General features: G+C 49.6%; 1 protein-coding gene and 1 long non-coding RNA gene across 2 annotated transcripts in view; one reads left to right on the top strand and one right to left on the bottom strand.

The window, feature by feature from the left end:
- Positions 1-21701, top strand: part of LOC119131444 — a 546859-nt gene that overhangs the window by 137899 nt on the left and 387259 nt on the right. The gene's annotated exons all lie outside the window — the stretch shown is intronic.
- Positions 1-21701, bottom strand: part of LOC119131419 (SWI/SNF-related matrix-associated actin-dependent regulator of chromatin subfamily B member 1) — an 82159-nt gene that overhangs the window by 12375 nt on the left and 48083 nt on the right. Inside the window, exons 5-7 of the mRNA XM_037265879.1 lie at positions 10307-10434; positions 10075-10241; positions 1660-1850 (exon numbers count right to left, since the gene is read on the bottom strand). Of these exons, the coding sequence (XP_037121774.1) occupies positions 1660-1850; positions 10075-10241; positions 10307-10434 (486 nt within the window). The remainder of the gene's footprint in view (positions 1-1659; positions 1851-10074; positions 10242-10306; positions 10435-21701) is intronic.

Raw genomic sequence — 21701 nt, 5'->3', positions numbered from 1 at the left:
AAACTTTTTTTTTTTTTGTCATTTTGCCTGCAATGACTGCGTTTCCCCAGTAGATGGGGAAGCGCTCGCCTGCGCATTTACTACCGGAAGCCGTGTCAGAAAGCTCGGTGCACACTCACAAGTGCGTGTACGTACGTACTCAGTAGTACGGACATGGCGCACTCGCGCTCTATTTGTATCAGTCCCGAATTTAGAGCGTGGGCTGTGACGACAGCATTCTTGTAATTCGCGCGCTGAGCTTTCAGATGCAGTTTTGCGCTAAAGCCACCCACAAACCTTCCCCTGGAATCCTTCCATTAAAATGAGTCGCCCAAGGAAAAGCAAGGTGGACAGTGCCGAGCGTTTAAAAGAGAGTGGCCAATTTGGCTCGACGTACGCGACGTGACGTTCAGCCACATGAACGTCAACATCAAACCGTCACAGATCGAGGTAAACGGACCAACACCTCGGATCTCGCCTAAGAATTGCCACAACAAATTTTACTCCAGACTATGACGCACTAGCAAACTTTAACAAAAAAGACAGCGGTGTCTACAAGCCTACTGGAACCTACAAAAGGATTATAAGGAAGGAACACAAGAACTTTAAGAGACTGCTCATATGTGTCAGAGAGATTCTGCTCTGACAACTGAGCTGAACTTTTATCTGTTAAGATTGTGCATGGCACAACAGAAAGTTAATGTTCCATGGCTTTTTTTTCTATGAGGAACCCAGAGAGAGTTATTTAGTTATTATTTATTTCCTGTTTTTTCTGTGAAGAACTCAGAGAGGGCTATTTAGTTATTATTTATTTCATTAATAGTGTTATTATTTGTTTCCTGACTTTTTTTCTGTAAAGAACCTGGAAAGGGTTATTAAATAACCGTTATTTGGTTATACGTGGCTTTCTGGAAAACAATAAATTTTTTAAGCTCCCCTACGATCGTCACACTTTTTCTGTTACAAACTGACACCGGCCCCCCATCAGAGAAGGGAAAAGTTATGTGGCCCTCACAGGAAAAAGTTTGGGGACCCCTGCCCTAACCCTTCGCCCATCCTTCCTATCTTCTCTGTCTTGTCAACCTGTACGTCATTATATGCCTTGTTTGGCCTTGATATCCCCCGTATCTTCATGTATTCTTGTCTCCAATCCTCAGACCTCTCAGTGTCCTACTTCTTTGCCAACTTCTTTCCTTTTATGGATTCCTGCACTTTAAGGCTCCACCATCCAATGGGTGTTTGTTCCATTTCTTACCACTGAGAGCCTGTCTCACCACTTCTCCGCACTTCACCGCATAACAGTCCATCTCTCAGCTTCCACCACATGGTTCTCTGATCAGCACGGGCAAAGCTAAGATGGGGGTGGGAACCCAGACCCCCCTGAACTACTCCTGGACCCCATGAGTGCCAGGCCAGATAATTAACTTTTGAGTATTTTCCTATTTTTCAGTGATTTCTCTTCAACATTTCCACATGTCACCGTAGGAAACATCAGCATTTTCAAAATAAATTTGGGGGTTTGTAATTTTTAGTTTTAGTTTTGCACCCCCACACACACCCAAAGAAAAATATCCAAGCTCCGCCAGTGCTGCTCTGACATCAACAGAGTAATCTTACACAACACCGTCCAATAAAACTCAATAATCTACAATCAAAATTGAAAATGCTTGTGTGAGTTACCTGAAGGCATATGTTCTCTGGTGCCAGCTAAGTTGTCCTCGAATGCTGTAGGCAATTGTCGTCACAAATTCCCCCCCTAGGCCTAGTTCAGAGCACAACTTCAGTGCAAAGGACTCAGGGGAGTTTTCATGTTCTGACATGTCCCATTCAAACTGGTCCACAAGTGAGATGTTTCCCACATGGATGTTGAGCTGGATTAAAAGGAGAGAAAACAAACAAACAAACAAACACACACGCACACATTCACACATACGCACACGCGCACATCCACGCACACACACACACGCACACACGCAAACACACACGCACGCATGCATGCACGCACACACGCACACACACACACACACACACACACACACACACACACACACACACACACACACACACACACACACACACACACACACACACACACACAAAGCTCTTAATAAAAAATGTATGACAAACAACAAACAGCTAAAGGTCTTTTTGAAAGAAGATAACCCGTCAAGATAGAGTATTCCCTGAAATGTATTCAGATGGCAATCCCACAACCTTAACCACTTGTAAACAAAATGTAAAAACTCGAGTGCATCGCAAAAAATCCAAGCTTAAGAGATATATTTCAATAAAACCAAAATGTGAAAAGACTGAAATGATTCATACCATGATCACAGAAATTCCTGCACAAACGAAAAAAGCTAATTGTGCCACATTTGGTTTACAATACTATGATTGATTTCTTGTTGTTCCTTACAGGTATATATTGTGTTCTGAACTTTCACACGAACAGTTTGGGTTAATTGATTGAAATCATGATTTAAATAATACAGCTGAAGCTCGATTTTATGCACTTCAATTCTACATGACTTTCTGTCTAACGCGGTTTGGTCATGGACCACAATTTTTTTTCTTGTAAATACATTGAATTGAACAGAATAGGATAGAATCGAATAGAACTTTGCACACACTTCACGTTTGGCAAAATACCATAATTTTACAACCATAGGGCGCACAAAAACGCCTTTAATTTTCTCAAAAAACGAAGGTGCGCCTTTTGTGAGGACCAAAATCAAAAATCTGTAAAGTTGTTTTGTGTGACTTCCGTAATATACAGGCGTAGATGCCACGTAGATCGGGACAAAAAAAACAATCACAGGACAAGACGTGTCACGTAAAGGAGTACGTACCTTCGCCGCCATTGTTTTGTGTGGCTTCCGCCACACAGACATAATATACAGGCACTCGATGAACCAATCAGAGTTTTACGTCAATCGGGGGCGGTAAACCAGTCAGACGACTGGATGTAACACGTAGAGGAGTACGTACCTCCGCCGCCATTGGCTTCTGCTACACAGAGACGTGATATACAGGCACCCATTTGCTTACGTTTACGTTTGCTGACGAGGCACAATCAGAGGACTTAGAGGAATACGTAGAGGAATACATACCTCCGCATAGACAGAGACATGCTTACGAGGCACAATTCCTGAAAAGCCGGGCCCCTTGCCGAAGAGCAACGTGACAACGACGACACAATGACGAAATTGCTATGTCAGATGGTGAACTTGCCCAACTTTAATTTGGATACAGAAGATGAGGACTTGGACGGATTTGCGTATGAATATCAATTAACAATAATGGGAGTACAGTAGAGTACATGTTTAAACAGCAGAATAAAGTACAACCGAACTTACTTTCTTGCTCCTGTGACTTTTTGTTTTGTTTACCGTAAATCATGGTATGCATGCGCCCTATGATACGGTGCGCCCTATGTGTGTGTTAAATACAGTAATGGCACACATGTCACGTACTGGCGCCACCTGTGACAGGACCACGCCCTCCCCTATCAGCGGAATCGCCGCCACCTGCCACAGGCTCATGGACAGCGCTATATCAGCGCCGCCAGCGCAGACCCGAGTGTCAGTCTGTCCCGTGATGTTGCTTCGCTCTCCTGTCCCTGAGAAACTGACTCACTTGAAGATTCGAAGATCCCGCAGAATAGCTTGTTTCCCCCAGCCAGATCGCCGCTTCAGCGCCAGCTGTTCCCTTCTTACCCCTGCCCGCAATAAAGTCTCTGTCGCTACGCACTTGGCTGTACTGTCCGATCCTTAACAGTACAGACTGACCAACGCTATGCAGCCAGCGAACGAAGAGACGGCATTGACCCGACTGGAGCGAGCCGAGACCGCAATTAGCAGCCTGTCCGCCGACATCCGGACTCTGATCGAGGTGGGCCAACAACACCAGCTACAGCAGCAGGAGATGGCCCAAGCCCTCCAGAGATTGTCGGTGGCTGCGCTCCCGGCTGTCACGGCACCCCCGCACCGCCCGTCAACCGAGGCCAGGAGGCTCGTGGACGTTCCGGAGCCCCGCCTCGGCAACATCGAGAAATTCAACGGAGATCCCAAGCACGTGAGGGCGTTCGTGACTAACTGCCGTATAATGTTCGGCCTCCAGCCCGTCACGTTTGCATCGGAGTCTGCCAAAGTCGGGTTCGTCCTAACCCACCTCACGGACAAGGCGCGGCTGTGGGGTCTGGCCGAATACGAGAGGGGGGCCCCGGCTTGTGATTCGTTCGACGCATTCGCAGAGGAATTGCTCTGCCTATTCGACCTGGGCTCTGCCGCTGAAGACGCCGCCGAGGAACTGGCGACGCTGCGTCAAGGTAGCCGATCGGTCGCAGATTACGCACTCGAGTTCCAGACATTGGCCGGCAGCAGCGGGTGGAACGAGAAGGCGCTCGTCAGCACATTCCTCAACGGTCTCGCTGAGTACATGAAGGACGAACTAGTGTCCTACGATCGCCCGCGAACCCTGAAGGGGGCGATGGACTTGGCGGCCCGAGTAGACCGGCGGATCCGGACGCGGCGGCGCGATCGGGAGCGGAGGTCCCTGCGGGACCCGCGTGGTCGCCTTCCTCCGTCGGCAGAGGACCCGCCAACCACACCACCCGCCGAGCCCATGGATCTGGGAGGGGCGCGGATCCCCTCAGAGGAGCACCGCCGACGCCTCTCATTGGGCTTGGGTCATGGAGTGGCGGTGTGCCCGGTAAAAGGCCGGAGCTCACGCGGCGTCGGGGGATCCGCGTGAGCTCAACCAGCACCGGCTCTCCCAGTACCAGTACGCTCACGCTACAGGCACGTGTCCAGCTCGCGGCGGGCGACCAGAACGTGGCTGCCCTGGTGGATTCCGGGGCGGAGGGGAACATCATGGACATTTGCCTGGCACGTCAGTGGGGGATCGACTTCCTGCCCCTGAGCCCGTCCATTCCCGCACGCGCCATTGATGACCGTCTGATCGGCGAGGTGGCTTTCGTTACTGAACCAGTTAAGGTACTGCTCTCCGGCAATCACCACGAAACCATCCAGTTTTTTCTTCTTCCCCTCCCAGGACAGCAGCTCATTCTGGGGCACCCTTGGCTGCGGCAGAACAACCCGGTACTGGACTGGGAGGTGGGGGTGGTTCGGCAGTGGAGTGAACGCTGCCATCGGACGTGCCTGAGGGCGGCCACCAGCCCACTCGGTGGAGCCCCGCCCAGGTGCAGTCCCGACATCTCCACTGTACCGGCAGTTTATCACGAACTCAAAGAGGTTTTTAGTAAAGCCAGGGCCTCTTCCCTTCCTCCACACCGGTCTTACGATTGCGCCATCGACCTGTTGCCCGGCACCTTCCCTCCCAAGGGGCGCGTCTACTCCCTGTCCGCTCCTGAGCGCCGGGCTATGGAGGAATACATCTGGGAGTCCCTGGCGGCCAGGATCATACGGCCGTCCTCTTCACCTGCGGGAGCGGGGGTTTTCTTCGTGGAGAAGAAGGAGGGCACGCTCCGCCCGTGCATCGACTACCGGGGAATAAACGAGATAACCGTTAAGAACAGATACCCTCTGCCTCTTCTTTCTTCCGCCTTCGAGTGCCTTCAGGGTGCCACCATCTTCACGAAGCTGGATCTTCGCAACGCCTACCACCTGGTCCGCATCCGGGAGGGAGACGAGTGGAAGACGGCTTTCAACAACCCGAGCGGACACTACGAGTACTTGGTGGTTCCGTTTGGGCTCACCAACGCCCCAGCGGTTTTCCAGTCCTTAATAAACGACGTGCTACGAGACATGCTGGACAAATTCGTGTTCGTTTATTTGGACGACATCCTCATCTTCTCCCGCTCGCTCCCTGAACATATCAAGCATGTTCGGGCGGTGCTACGCCGCCTCCTGGAGAATTCGCTCTACGTGAAGGCAGAGAAGTGCGAGTTCCACGCCTCCTCTGTCAAGTTCCTCGGCTACGTGGTGCGTGAGGGATCCGTCGAGATGGACCCAGGGAAAGTGCAAACGGTCACGTCATGGCCTGTTCCCGAGACACGCAAGCGGCTGCAACAATTCTTGGGTTTCGCGAACTTCTATCGCCGTTTTATCCGTGGATACAGCACAGTGGCCGCGCCCCTCACCGCCCTTACCAGCCCCGCCTCCCCGTACAAATGGACGGAACGGGCAGAACAGGCGTTTCGGGAGCTCAAGAGGAGGTTCACGTCCGCTCCCATCCATCCAAGTCCCCGATCCCGACAGGCAGTTCGTGGTCGAGGTGGACGCCTCGAACGTGGGTGTCGGGGCGGTGTTGTCCCAACGTGGCCGCCAGGACGATCGTCTCCACCCGTGCGCTTTTTTTTATCGCCGCTTGTCGGCCTCGGAGCGGAACTATGACATCGGCAATCGGGAGCTCCTCGCCGTCAAGTTGGCCTTGGAGGAGTGGCGGCATTGGCTGGAGGGCGCCGCCACACCGTTCATTGTCTGGACCGACCACCGCAACTTGGAGTACCTGAGATCGGTCAAGAGGCTGAACGCGAGGCAGGCACGGTGGGCTCTATTCTTTGACCGGTTTGAGTTCTCTCTTTCCTACAGACCGGGTTCCCGTAACGCGAAGGCGGACGCCCTGTCGCGTTTGTTTCCTGGTGAGGAGGAGGGACAGGATCCGCCTCCCACTATCCTCCCGAGCTCGGTTCGGGTGGCGGCTCTGTCTTGGGAGATTGAACGCCAAGTGGAAGCCGCATCACGCGATCAACCTGGCCCCAGCAACTGCCCGGAGGGTCGCCTGTTCGTCCCTGAGGGCCTGCGCTCGTCCGTGCTGCAATGGGCACACAACTCACGCCTAGCCTGTCATCCCGGAGCTGTACGCACGAGGTACGTGGTGGCACAGCGTTTCTGGTGGCCCACCTGGCATGTGGACACCAGCGATTACGTCAGAGCCTGCTCAATTTGTAACCGCTGTAAGACATCTACTCGTCCTCCGGCCGGGCTGCTCCAACCCTTGCCGGTTCCCCAGCGTCCCTGGTCTCACCTGTCAATCGACTTTGTTACGGGCCTCCCCCCCTCGGAGGGAAACACGGTGGTCCTCACGGTGGTGGACCGGTTCAGCAAGATGACGCACTTCATTCCTCTGCCTAAGCTTCCGTCCGCGAAGCAGACTACATCCGTCATGGTGCGGGAGGTGTTCCGTCACCATGGTCTCCCACAGGACATCGTGTGGGACCGAGGCCCGCAATTCGCTTCCACCTTCTGGGCGGAGTTCTGCCGACTTCTCTGCGCTACGGCCAGCCTCTCCTCGGGGTTTCACCCTCAGTCTAATGGTCAAGCGGAGCGTCTGAACCAGGAGCTGGGCAGGTCCCTCCGATGCATGGCCGCCGGGGACCAGCGTGGGTGGGTCCAACAGCTTCCTTGGGTGGAGTACGCTCACAATTCCCTCCCCAGCTCGGCTACGGGACTGTCGCCCTTCCACTGCGTCTTCGGGTACCAGCCACCCTTGTTCGCCCACCAGGAACGTAGCACGGCGTGCCCGTCGGCCCAGGCTGGCGTCCGCCGTTGTCGTCGAGCCTGGGCGAGGGCCCGGACCGCTCTTCTCCGCTCTGTTTCAGGCTACGCCCGCCAGGCGAACAAGCGCCGGTCAGCGGGTGTGGCTCTCAACGCGGGATTTGCCGCTGCGGACGGGATCCCGCAAGCTGGCGCCGCGCTTTGTTGGACCGTTTCCCATTCAGAAGGTGATCAGCCCGTCCGCCGTCCGTCTCCTCCTTCCTGAGTCCATGAAGGTACACCCCACGTTCCACGTGTCCCGTGTGCGGCCCTTCTTTGAGAGCGCGTTGGCGCCGGCGCCCGTTCCGCCGCCGCCGCCCCAGCTCGTCGATGGGGGTCCGGCTTACGCCGTCCGCTCCCTGCTCCAATCGCGGCGGCGCGGTCGTGGCTTCCAATACCTGGTGGATTGGGAGGGCTATGACGACGCCCACCGCTCCTGGGTTCCGAGCCGCTGGATTCTCGACCGTTCGCTCGTCACAGAGTTCCATCGCTGTCACCCGGACCAACCGGGCCCTCGGCGCGGGCGCCCGAGGAGGGTCGAGGGGCCCAGGGGAAAGGGCCCGGGACGGCCTTGTCCGCAGTCTTCTGCCCCCGCGTCCGTCGATCCTGCGTCCGGCGAGGAGTCGGACGTTTCTACGGAGTACTAACCCCCCCGCCTGGTCGTCCGGGGGGTTGCCTTCCTCTGCCTTCTGTTTTTTTTTTTTGTGTTTTAGTGCTCTGTGGACGTCGGGAGCCGTCCCTTGTGGGGGGGGTTCTGTCACGTACTGGCGCCACCTGTGACAGGACCACGCCCTCCCCTATCAGCGGAATCGCCGCCACCTGCCACAGGCTCATGGACAGCGCTATATCAGCGCCGCCAGCGCAGACCCGAGTGTCAGTCTGTCCCGTGATGTTGCTTCGCTCTCCTGTCCCTGAGAAACTGACTCACTTGAAGATTCGAAGATCCTGCAGAATAGCTTGTTTCCCCCAGCCAGATCGCCGCTTCAGCGCCAGCTGTTCCCTTCTTACCCCCGCCCGCAATAAAGTCTCTGTCGCTACGCACTTGGCTGTACTGTCCGATCCTTAACACACATAACTGAGACTGCGCCTTTTAGTACGGTGTGCCCTTTGGTCGTGAAAATACGGTAATCAATCTTAGTTTATTGTGCGGTTCAAAACAAAAATGTTTTTAAAAAGAGTTTAGTACCACTTCCTATTAAGTTTTAAAAAAACAGCCCGAGTTTAACATTTCACCAAGATTTGCAATACGAGCAGATAGAGGCATATGTAACACCCCAAGACTGAAACAGGAGTTAAAACCAACAGCTAATGCAGAAGCAAAGTTATTTCATTTCCATAACCCTAATTTACAAGAGTATCTAAAGGGCTTCATGGACCCACATTTTATAGTGAGTGGAAGCATCCCACGATTCAAGCTCTTAACTACGTAGGTAAGGAAAAACTCATAACCCCAATACAGAAAAAGAAGAAACTTTGAGAAGAGACTACTGATGTCAAAACATGTGTGAAAACTCATAACACAACGCACTAGGCTTGGGGGGAAAAAATCCAATGTTAGAAGTTTGATGTGCCATTTTCGGAAAAATAAATAAATAATTCTAATAAGTTAAAGTTAAAGTCCCAATGACCGTTACACACACATCTGGGTGTGGTGAAATTTGTCCTCTGCATTTAACCCATCCCCGTGTGATTTTGATCCATCCCTTGGGGGAGAGGGGAGCAGTAGCGGTGCCGCGCTCGGGAATCATTGGGCGATCTAACCCCCCAATTCCAATCCTTAATGCTGAGTGCCAAGCAGGGAGGCAATGGGTCCCATTTTTATAGTCTTTGGTATGACCCGGCCGGGGTTTGAACCCACAACCTTCCATTCTCAGGGCGGACACTCTACCACTAGGCCACTGAGCAGATACCCGAATATGCTAGTGCCCAAATGTGCCAGTACCCCAAAGTTGCCTGCGCTGTGACAGCCCTTTATATACTCACAGGTTTAATTACATTTAAATTCAATCGGCTAATTTCAGCAAGAAAATAAATAGGGCCTTCTAAATCTTGATCCTTAGTGTGTCTTTTATTAAATGCATGCCAGAGACGGTTATAAGGGTGTATTCAGACCAGAAAAGTCCTTTAGTCCGCTTGTTTGGTCCGGACCAAAAGCTAACTTAATTTTTTTTGTTTAGTGCGGTTCCTATTCAAACTGTACATTTTGCAAGCGAAGTATATTTTGTAAACACACCCACGCTTGTGACGATCTGTGCTCCCATTGGACAGCAGTGACCAGGGCAGCACACAGAGCACAGACCCGGAAATGGAGGAAAACATGCGAGTCTTACGCGCTGCATTCCTGCTCTGCATATTTGTGCTGTTGGGTTGGATCTACGCTGTTTGTATTCACACCTGAAGCGAATCACATCAGAGTTAGTCTCGGTCCGTTTCTTTAATCCGCACCAGGATTCGTTTGCGTGTATTAACACCCGCACAAAGCGTTACAATCGAACCCTGGTCCGTTTAAAGTGGACCAAACAGTCAGGTCTGAATACACCCCGAGACTACTGGGAACAATTTAAAAATTGTTGAAACTTTACTTTGTATCAGAACCCACCTTGATGATGACCCTTTGGTCTGCCTGCTCCTCTAAAATGCTGTCGGTGGGGTATGACTCGATCTGCTGACGTATGGCTGAGGTGATGGCAGGGACAAAAGTCAGAGGATTCAGATCCAAGTCATCACACAGAATTTCTGCAAACATTTCTGGGGTCATCAGTTTTTCTGTTGAGGAATGGAGTCAAAGTTAAAAAGAAACAAAATAACACATTCCTTGCAATTAATGTTACCATTCATGTTCCAGGTGAAAGCATCTCTGAGTTTTTGCCCATCTATCTCCATGTCAAGACGAATGGGAACCAGTACTTCTATTTGGGCAGCATTCTCATGAATCACAGCAGGATCATGATCATCAAAACTACGGAGAGATAGGATTGGTCTTTTCATTCACATGCATACAGTACAACAAATGCAGAGTCAGGGGACATAAAAACAAACCAACGCTTAAAAATTCATTTCTAGTACCAAAGAGTTGATCAGTGTCTTCAAGAAACAAACCACCAACGAGACAAAGAAAAACTCAAAACCAAGTGCCGATCAGACTGACTTGTACTCTCCCATGGATGTAGGGCTGCAGCAAACATTTATTTTGCTAATTGACTAATCACCAACAGTACCGAAATTAGTCGACTAATCAGATAAAATGTTGGTATGTATTGCACTAGCAAGGAGTTACTCTTATATGACCATCAATAGTTTACAGCTTGACTTCTTTAATGTGTGCACACATTAATAAGACAATTAAGATGATACACTGAAACCTCAACTTACGTACAGTACTTGATTTGTTCAATGGTCGCGTTCCTTGGTAGAGAATTTGGCAGAAGCAAATTTTCCCACAAGAATGAATACAAAATGTAAGATTAATGTTTAACTGCTTTACCTTAAAAGACGTGAAGACTTGCTAGAAGAGTATAGGAGCTTGAGAGGGGTGGGGTGGGGTAGGAAATCATGTACCATACCTAATTCTACATTCGCTACACGTTCTTCTGACTACCTTCGCCACTTTTTGCACTTGCTTGCTTAGAAGACACGATTGACTACAAAAACTCCGGACTAACTACGGATGAACTTGGCAATTTGCTAACAGCGCCGAGACGAGCACAGGAAGTGACTGAGTAAAGGGTAGAGACACGCACACACGTCACGTCACCTGACACGCTCTGACAGAATTGCTCACGGGTTCAGACGTCGAATGTGGTTTGTAAGTGGAGGTGAAAAAATCTAAAGGCACCAGTTCGTATCTCAAAATGTTTATAAGTACAGGCGTTCGCAAGTAGAGGTTTCACTGTAGTACAGTAGCACCCCGGAAGTCGACCGCCTCAGTACTCGTCATATTCGGATTTTGATGCAAAATGTCGGGAAGACTTTGACTCTGATGTCGAGCAAAGCTTTGGAATCCGATATTATTTGGCGTTGTTACTTAGCGGATTTTATAATGCAGCCATATGGGGACACAAGCCAGCGTCTTCCCTGTGCCGGTCCCAAGCCCGGGTAAATACAGAGGGTTGTGTCAGGAAGGGCATCCGGCGTAGAAATTCTCATGGCGATCACTGAGGGGAAAAGCCGAAAGTAAAGGAAGATTTAGCAGATTTTAACCCGTAGTGACACCCGACTGCGGTCATGTGCAATGCGTTTCCGGAAAGCTGCACCCGCAAGACCACAATATCACGGGGGTTCACGCTGAAGAACTGAGTTCATGCAATAACAACAGTTTAAAAAGAGTATTTGTAAACAACAGCCATCCTTTTGTTCACAATGATTCGCTTTTGGGAAATTAATTCCAGGACGTTGACTCTTCTAACATTGGTAAGTATGTTTTGTGTTTAAATGGTTTTATTTTGTTTTGTTTAATTTATTTCGAGCTCATTATTTGTCTTTTAAATGTCCGACAAGTGCCATGTACAGTCTATTTTTGTTGTTTTTTGTGGTTTTATGTTTTTGTTTTAGACAAAATTAGACTAATTACATTAACTCGACGGCTTCGCTTCTCAACGCTCCTTCTGGAACAAATTAGCGTCGACTTCCAGGGTTTGTAGGAATTTACATTTAGGGGATTTACATTTACCCCTTCATTTACATTTACCCCTCCGTGAGTCGTCACCTTATCGCAGTGGAGGGGTTTACGCGCCCCAATGATCCTAGGAGATATGTTGTCTGGGGCATTATGCCACTGGTAGGGTTACCCATGGCAAAAAGGTCCTAGGTGAGGGGCCAGACAAAGCACGGCACACACAAGCCCCTTATGAAGAAAAACATAAATGGACTTCGTTTTCCCTCGCTCGGACGCGGGTAACCGGGGCCCCCCTCTGGAGCCAGGCCTGGAGGTGGGGCTCAAAGGTGAGCGTCTGGTGGCCGGGCCTTCGCCCATGGGGCCCGACCGGGCACAGCCCGAAAAGGAAACGTGGGTACCCCTTCCCATGGGCTCACCACCTGTGGGAGGGGCCAAAGGGGTCAGGTGCAGTGTAAGCTGGGCGGCGGCCAAAGGCAGAGACCTTGGCGGTCCGATCCACGGCTGCAGAAGCTGGCTCTTGGGACATGGAATGTCACCTCTCTGACTGGAAAGGAGCCCGAGCTGGTGTGCGAGGCAGAAAAGTTCCGACTAGACATAGTCGGACTTGCCTCCACACACAGTTTGGGTTCTGGTACAAGCCCTCTCGAGAGGGGCTGGACTCTCTTCCACTCTGGAGTTGCCCACGGTGAGAGGCGTCGAGCAGGTGTGGGTATACTTATTGCCCCCCAGCTGGGCGCCTGCACATTGGGGTTCACCCCGGTGAACGAGAGGGTAGCCTCCTCCCGCCTTCAGGTGGGGGTGACAGGTCCTGACTGTTGTTTGTGTCTATGCACCAAACGGCAGCTCAGAGTACACAGCCTTTTTGGAGTCCTTGGAAGAAGTGCTGGAGAGTGCTCCTTCTGGGGACTCCATCGTTCTACTGGGTGATTTCAATGCTCACGTGGGCAATGACAGTGAGACCTGGAAGGCGTGATTGGGAGGAACGGCCCCCCCGATCTGAACCCAAGCGGTGTTTTATTATTGGACGACACGGATTTTCTATAATGAACACCATGTTCAAACATACGTAAGGGTGTCCATGTGTGCACTTGGCACCAGGACACCCTAGGCCGCAGTCGGATGGTCGACTTTGTAGTTGTGTCATCGGATTTGCGGCCGCATGTTTTGGACACTCGGGTGAAGAGAGGGGCGGAGCTGTCAACTGATCACCACCTGGTGGTGGGTTGGCTCCGATGGTGGGGGAAGATGCCGGTCCGACCTGGCAGACCCAAACGCTCTGTGAGGGTCTGCTGGGAACGTCTGGCGGAATCCCCTGTCAGGAAGAGCTTCAACTCCCACCTCCGGCAGAGCTTTTCCCACGTCCCGGGGGAGGCGGGGGACATTGAGTCCAAGTGGACCATGTTCCATGCATCCTTTGTTGAGGGAGCCGATAGGAGCTGTGGCCGTAAGGTTGTTGGTGCCTGTCTTGACGGCAATCCCTGAACCCGCTGGTGGACACCGGCGGTAAGGGATGCCGTCAAGCTGAAGAAGGAGTCCTATCGGGCCGTTTTGGCCTGCGGGACTCCGGAGACAGCTGACAGGTACCGGATGGCCAAGTGGAACGCGGCTTCGGCAGTTGCTGAGAAAAAAACCCGGGCGTGGGAGGAGTTTGGCGAGGCCATGGAGAATGACATTCGGACGGCTTCGAGGGAATTCTTGTCCACCATCCGGCGTCTCAGGTGGGGGAAGCAGTGCACCGTCAACACTGTTTACAATGGAGATGGCGTGCTGTTGAGCTCGACTCGGGACGTAGTGCGTCAGTGGGGAGAGTACTTTGAAGACCTCCTCAATTCCACCGACACATCTTCCATTGTGGAAGCAGGGCCTGGAGACTCTGAGGTGAACTCTCCAATCTCTGGGGTCAAAGTCACTGAGGTAGTTGAAAAACTCCTCGGGGGCAAGGCCTCGGGGGTGGATGAGATCCGCCCAGAGTTTTTACAGGCTTGTGGGGCTATCATGGCTGACACGCCTCTACATCATTGTGTGGACATCGGGGACAGGGCCTCTGGATTGGCAGACAGGGGTGGTGGTTCCCCTTTTAGGATCCTCGAGGGGGCATGGGAGTTCGCTCAACCAGTCCACATGTGTTTTGTGGCCTTGGAGAAGGCGTTCGACCGTGTCCCTCGGGAAGTTCTGTGGAGGGTGCTTCGGGAGTACAGCCAACAGTACTGCCGAGCCAACTGATAAGGGCGGTTTGGGCCCTGTATCACTGATTCCCAGTGAGGGTTGGACTCGGTCGGCCAAGGCTGCCCTTTGTCACCGATTATGTTCCTAACTTTTATGGACATAATTCCTAGGCGCAGCCGAGGCATTGAGGGTGTCCGGTTTGGGGACCTCAGCATCACGTCTCTGCTTTTTGCAGACGATGCAATGCTGTTGGCTTCTTCAATCCGTGATCTCCAGCTCTCATTGGGGCGGTTCGCAGCCGAGTGTGAAGCGGTCGGGATGAGGGTCAGCACCTCCAAATCCGAGGCCATGGTCCTCAGTCGGAAAAGGGTGGAATGCCCTCTCCGGATCGGGGATGAGATCCAGCCCCAAGTGGAGGAGTTCAAGTATCTTGGGGTCTTGTTCACGAGTGAGGGCAGGATGGAGCGCGAGATCGACAGGCGGATCGGTGCAGCGTTGGCAGTAATGCGGACTTTGTACTGGTCCGTCGTGGTGAAGAGAGAGCTGAGCCAAAAGGCAAAGCTCTCAATTTACCGGTCGATCTACACTCTTACCCTCACCTATGGTCACGAGCTATGGGTCATGACCGAAAGAACGAGATCCCGGATACAAGCGGCCGAAATGAGTTTCCTCTGCAGGGTGTCCGGGCTCTCCCTGAGAGATAAGGTGAGAAGCTCGGTCATCCGGGAGGGACTCTGAGTAGAGCCGCTGCTCCTCCACGTTGAGAGGAGCCAGATGAGGTGGCTCGGGCATCTCATCAGGATGCCTACTGGACGCCTTCCTGGGGAGGTGTTCCGGGCATGTCCCACCGGTAGGAGACCTCGCGGACGTCCCAGGACGCGCTGGAGAGATTATGTCTCTCGACTGGCCTGGGAACGCCTTGGGATCCCTCGGGATGAGCTGGATGAAGTGGCTGGGGAGAGGGAAGTCTGGGAGTCCCTCCTAAAGCTGCTGCCCCCGCGACCCGACCCCGGATAAGCGGAAGAGGATGGATGGATGGAATTTACATTAATCCTTACCATAAATTCACTGTGGTGCTGTTTGCATTATTACTTCTCATTTTCATTTACTGAGAAGGTCAAGAGATGTTAGCGTTCACCTCAGGTGGATGTTGCGGCTCTGAGTCCCAAGTCACGAGGAGATGCAGGTTTTGTCCTATAACAGGTGTTTTTATTTTTTTTCAAGCCCACCCAACATACAGAGCCGTCACTATTTTTTCCCACCACACGTACATCCGCGGTGACTTTCATGGCAGTAGGAGAATCAACAATAACAAAAATACACCAACCTAGTAAAGAAATGGCCAGAAAAATCACAATGATGATTATTGTAAACCCACAGAAAGCCCATAAATGAATAGAACATCAATGAAACATCTGTGAGCCATTTGAGACTCTCACACCCTCCCCCACTTGAAAGATGTCATCTTGACTTAACACTCACATCAAGGTAAACAATTTACCGACACATCAAGGTAAACAATTTACCGACAGAATAGCCAAGAGTAGACCGGTAAACAGGTTGGAAGTGCACAGAGGTCAAATAAACAATTCAAGCATTCTTAACCAAGGTTGCCAAAAACCTCTAACACCAAAAGATTTAGCTGCTACTCTCCTCTCTGTGAAAGTCGGTTGACCCAGAGTATTGTAAGTCAAAACTTGTGGCTTCAGCCTCTCTGTCTTCGGGTATGAACTCCCCTGCTCTGTTGCTCTTGCGTCTTTGGAATCTGACCCATCAGCTATACCTTCTGCATCTGCAATGTACTCAACTTCCCTAACAGATGGAAAAGGGACTAGATTGACGCGTTTCATCAACTTGCTCGGAACTTGCTCTGTGGGACAAATTCTGCTGCAGTGGGGTCCAGCGAAGGGGAGCCGAGTGGCTTGCAGACAGACCATGTGACAGCATCCGATAAGTCCTCATCAGGATCCACTGTCTTTTACCTCTACCGGCTTACTTAACCGCATTCCTTGAGGCAATGTTGTAAGCCTCAATCATCCTGCTTCTCCATTCGCCAACATAGCCCTGGTAGGAGCCTGGGCTTTCTTCCTGCTCAATGCCAAATAGGTCAACAGGAAGCCTTGGTAATCTACCGAAAAGTAAGAAGAATGGCGAATAACCCGTGGCCTCGTTAGCAGTACAATTGTACGCATTTATTACCTTGGGCATAAAAACAAGTATAAACGACATTAAAATAAAACTCACCATTACATTGAATTTGTGGGAGCACTGAGCTTGTTTCTCAGAAACGAGCCGGTCCCATCTAGGCGTAATCGGAAACAATGACACCCGAAGTGGTTAAGGTTTGTCTTTTAATGCAGGATGCTTGGTCTCCATGTGCCGAAGCAGTTTTGAGGGCTTCATTGCCTCGTTAGCTAGCCTGTCGCCACATATTATGCAGAGTGGGCTTGGCGCGTCATAGTCTTTTAAATGCAGCTTTCCTTTTCTTAGAAGTCGTAGCCTCTTCTTCTTCCGTCTCCTCATTGGGCTTTTTTCCCTTTCCGAAGAAGCTTTCCAAACATCTCTGTTTCTTGCTCATTTTTGCTTGCTTCGCGGGCTCAACTGAGGTGACATGTCACGTGACCGAGACGAGCGTCTTGACCTGAACCGACGGATGTAATTGGGAGAGAATCGCCAATTTTTTCATATTTTTCAAAATAAATACTTACTCATTTTTGCTAGCTTTGCGGGCTCGACTGGGGAAACATGTCACGTGACCGGGACGAGCCTCTGCAACTGGCTACTGGACTTCCTCTGTCAGAGGCCACAGGTGGTACGTGTTGGCGACAAAATCTCCGCCAGCATTACGCTGAGCACAGGGGCCCCCCAAGGCTGCGTGCTCAGTCCGCTGCTCTTCACCCTCCTGACGCAGGACTGCGCTGCCACCTACAGCGGCAACCGCATAGTGAAGTTTGCTGACGACACGACTCTGGTGGGTCTCATCACCAAGGGAGACGAGACTCAATACAGGCTGGAGGTTGACCTTCTGACCGCGTGGTGCAGGGACAACAACCTCCTGCTGAACGTCGACAAGACCAAGGAGATTGTTGTTGACTTCCGGAAGGGTCACGCCCAACACCTGCCGCTGACCATCGACGGTGCTGTGGTGGAGAGAGTGAGCAGCGCCAGGTTCCTGGGGGTGCACATCAGTGAGGATCTCTCCTGGTCCACCAACACCGCATCGCTGGCGAAGAAGGCCCAGCGCCGCCTGTACTTCCTTCGGAAACTCAGGCGAGCGGGAGCTCCTCCGGCCGTCATGACTACATTTTACCGCGGCACCATTGAGAGCGTCCTCTCCAGCTGTATTGCTGTTTGGGGTGGCAGCTGCACTGACTACGACTTGAAGGCCCTGCAGCGCATAGTGAAAATGGCTAGTAAGACTATTGGTGCTTCTCTCCCCTCCTTGAAGGACATTTACACCTCCCATCTCACCCGCAAGGCGACCAAAATTGTGAGTGATGTGAGTCACCCCGCTCACTCTTTGTTTGATCTTCTGCCCTCTGGGAGGCGGTACAGGAGCCTGCGCTCCCGCACCACCAGACTCTCCAACAGCTTCGTACTCCAGGCTGTTAGGATCCTGAACTCGCTCCCCCTTTCAGCGTAGCGTCCTGTTCTTGCTGTCTGCTGTATGCACACTGGCTCGGTTTTGCTCCTCTTATTTATTGGGTTATTGGTTTATTATTTATTCATCGCTCATTTTATTTATTATTTTTCATTTTTTATTCATTGTTTGTTTGTGCCTTCTTGTTTTTATTTTGTGTCGCCTACTTGTATGTCTCGTCACCGTGGGATGGAGGAAACGGAATTTCGGTTTCTTTGTGTGTCTTGACATATGAAGGGATTGGCAATAAAGCTGACTTTGACTTTGACTTGACTTGGAAGAATCTACGTGTGCCGCTGACGTCAGACTAGATATATCAAATAAATGTCATTTAAAGAACAATTTTAATGAACCATCCGTGACACTCTAAATCAGGGGTGGCCAACCAGTCAGAGACTAAGAGCCACATTTTTTTACTGTGTACCGCAAAGAGCCACATCCCCCTCCCCCCGAATGGGTTTGCCCCTCCTCCTTTGCGGGATTTCACCTCATGCGCATGCGCGTTTGACAAAAATACCATAATGAACTCAAGCGAAGCGAACACGCAGCGTTTGACGAAAATACCATATTGAACTCAAGCGAAGCGAACATGCACAAAAACAAACAAACAAATAAACCCACAAATGTTGATATGAACGTAAAGGAGCCACATGAAACCCGGCAAGGAGCCGCATGCGGCTCGCGAGCCGAACGTAAAGGAGCCGCATGAAACCCGGCAAAGAGCCGCATGCGGCTCGCGAGCCGCGGGTTGGCCACCGCTGCTCTAAATCATTAAATCCATCGGAATATTCATCCTCTGTGTCAATAAAAAAGAAAAACCACACACAGCTGTTGACGCCGGAACTACCGTTTTTTTCCATGTATAATGCGCAAAATTTAACTAATTTATTGTCCTAAAATCTGGGGTGCGCATTATACATGGGTACAAAAAAAATAAACCTTTTTTTTTTTTTTTTTAAGAAAATCATGGTACAACAATTTTTGAAGAAAATCTCCCTCGAAATAAAACTTAAAATCACCTTCTTGTTTGTTGTCAATCGCGCATCGCATTCAGCCATCCTGCCCAACAGTCAGTAAAATTCATAATTGACGACACATCGTTTGATGCGATGGTGCAATCCTTGATGGTGTGTTATTGTCAAATATTGTTTGTGTTTTAATCTCCATCGCAAACCGGATATCATACGGAGGCCGCCATTACAGATGCCCAGAACGGATGCGCAAGACACGTCAGCTATATAAAGAGCGAGAGTTCAGTTCTCTACCTAAATGCGTATTACAGGTAATATTTTATTTCACAACACTTTGCCTTGTTCCTTTCTTCTCTGCTGTTCACTTCAAACACGCTCCATACGAACACAATGCTCTCGTATCAGACGCTTGCTCGATCACCTGCTCGTTTGCTGTCACAATGTACCCTACACAAATCCGAAACATTTCTTCGCTATCGAGTTTGCTAGCGCATGCGCAGTGATACTGACCGGCAGAATAACATCCGGTTGTTCCCAAAGGTGATCTTTTTTCTGAAATAATTTTACGTTTACGGACTTAAGTAGGAGTCAAAATTTGGGTGCGTATTATACATGGGTACAGGCTTTTTTCCAGCATCGACATGCCATTTTTAGGGTGCGTATTATACATGGGGGCGCATTATACATGGAAAAAAACGGTATGTGCGCTGCTGACGTCAGACTAGATATATCAAATAAATGTAATATAAACAACAATTTTAACAAATCATCCGTGTCACTCCAAATCATTAAATCCATCGGAAGATTCATCCTCTGTCAAAAAAACCAGCTGTTGATACCGGACCTACGTGCACCGCAATTATTCCACAGATCTACGTATATAACTATATTGTAGCGTTACCAAAGTACCAGGCAAGACGTGGGCAGAGATGGGACCAAGTCACACATGTGCAAGTCTCAAGTGAGTCTCAAGTCTTAACCTTCAAGTCTCAAGTAAGTCCCAAGTCATGTTTTTCTTGGGCAAGTCAAGTCCTTAAATAGGTCAAGTCAAGTCCAAGTCAAGTCCTTAAATAGGTCAAGTCAAATCCAAGTCAAGTCACCTTATTATTGCAATTTTACCCGCAGAATCTGATCTTAGTAACGTGAAAAGACAAGATATAAGTAACTTTAAGTAACCATCATTGTCCAATGTGTCTAACCTGTTTAAAAAATATGACAATAATTTGGATTTGCACTGTAATTACTGATATTCAGTAAAATACACCATGGAATCAAACAAAAAAGAAATTACCGTTTTTTTCCGTGTATAATACGCCCCCATGTATAATACGCACCCTAACAATGGCATGTTGATGCTGGAAAAAAGCCTGTACCCATGTATAATACGCACCCAATTTTTTTTTATTTTTATTTTTTTTTGTTTTCTTTTTTTTTTAAAGTCCCAATGATCGTCACACACGCAGGGAGGCAATGGGTCCCATTTTTATAGTGTTTGGTATGGTCTTAACTAGGCTGGATGTATTTTTTTTGTTGGCGTTGATTTCTCCGACTGCCCGTAAAGGCACCACCGCGATCAAATGAAAAGAGAGGAAAGTGACGTGCGGACATGTGAAAAAGGCGGCTCTGTATGGGAGAGACGTTGAAGAGGAATAAAAACACCCTTGGAAACCAAAACTTGCCCCTCGTCGTGACTCGGAGCCGCAACAAATGTTTCGGATTTGTGTAGGGTACATTGTGACAGCAAACGAGCAGGTGATCGAGCAAGCGTCTGATACGAGAGCATTGCGTTCGTATGGAGCGTGTTTGAAGTGAACAGCAGAGACGAAAGGAACAAGGCAAAGTGTTGTGAAATAAAATATTACCTGTAATACGCATTTTGTTATTTGCTGATTGTATTAAATTATCCCTTCTTTGACGAAATGACCAGAGCACAGTACAAACACACTATTGTTCTTTCGGTATTTATTCAACCCACATTCTTTCACAACATGACAAGAAGAGAACAATACATAAATCAATACTCGTACCAGTACCATGATTTTCTTAAAAAAAAAAAATAAAAAAATTAAATTAAAAAAAAAAAAATTAAAAAAAAATTGTACCCATGTATAATGCGCACCCCAGATTTTAGGACAATAAATTAGTTAAATTTTGCGTATTATACACGGAAAAAAACGGTACCTCATACAATGATTGACAGCTCAATCTAAACAAATGAACGTCTGCCGACAGTGTCTGACACATTTGAGTTGGAAATATGAAAAAATAATCTGAAAAAAATCTGAAAGAAGAAACACATTAAAGAGCATTAGAAACATTTTATGTTTCATCTGTAACATCTGGAGACACCAGAGCTCTATAAACTTCAAACGGACAAAGTTTGAAGTTGTCGTCTGGCTGTCTGAAATGTTTCTGTTGCATATCTTGCACTGTGCTGTCCGTCTTTTGCCTCGCGGTACCGCTCCCGCTGACATGTTTGTGCATGTCTGATATAAAGGGGCGTGATTCTCCAATAAACACGTTCGTTCGGTAGGTAGAGAGGACATGACTGATTGATTGACAGGGTAGCGATCCAATCTTGACAACGCCATTCTCAGCCTGCGCTCCTACCGTGTTATCGATATTACTTTTTTAAATGTATTATTAATTTGATATTCAAACTGAAAACAAACTAAATAACACTGAAGTCATTCAAGTCATCGTGTCTCAAGTCAAGTCCCGAGTCTTTAACTTCCAAGTCCAAGTCGAGTCTCAAGTTTTTTTATTTTTGTCAAGTCAAGTCACAAGTCATCAAAACAGCGACTCGAGTCGACTCGAGTCCAAGTCACAGTGAC

This window comes from Syngnathus acus, chromosome 12, assembly GCF_901709675.1.
Source record: "Syngnathus acus chromosome 12, fSynAcu1.2, whole genome shotgun sequence".
Lineage (NCBI taxonomy): Eukaryota > Metazoa > Chordata > Actinopteri > Syngnathiformes > Syngnathidae > Syngnathus > Syngnathus acus.
Note: the sequence above shows the minus strand (reverse complement) of the source record. Positions and strands in the feature narration are given on the sequence as shown.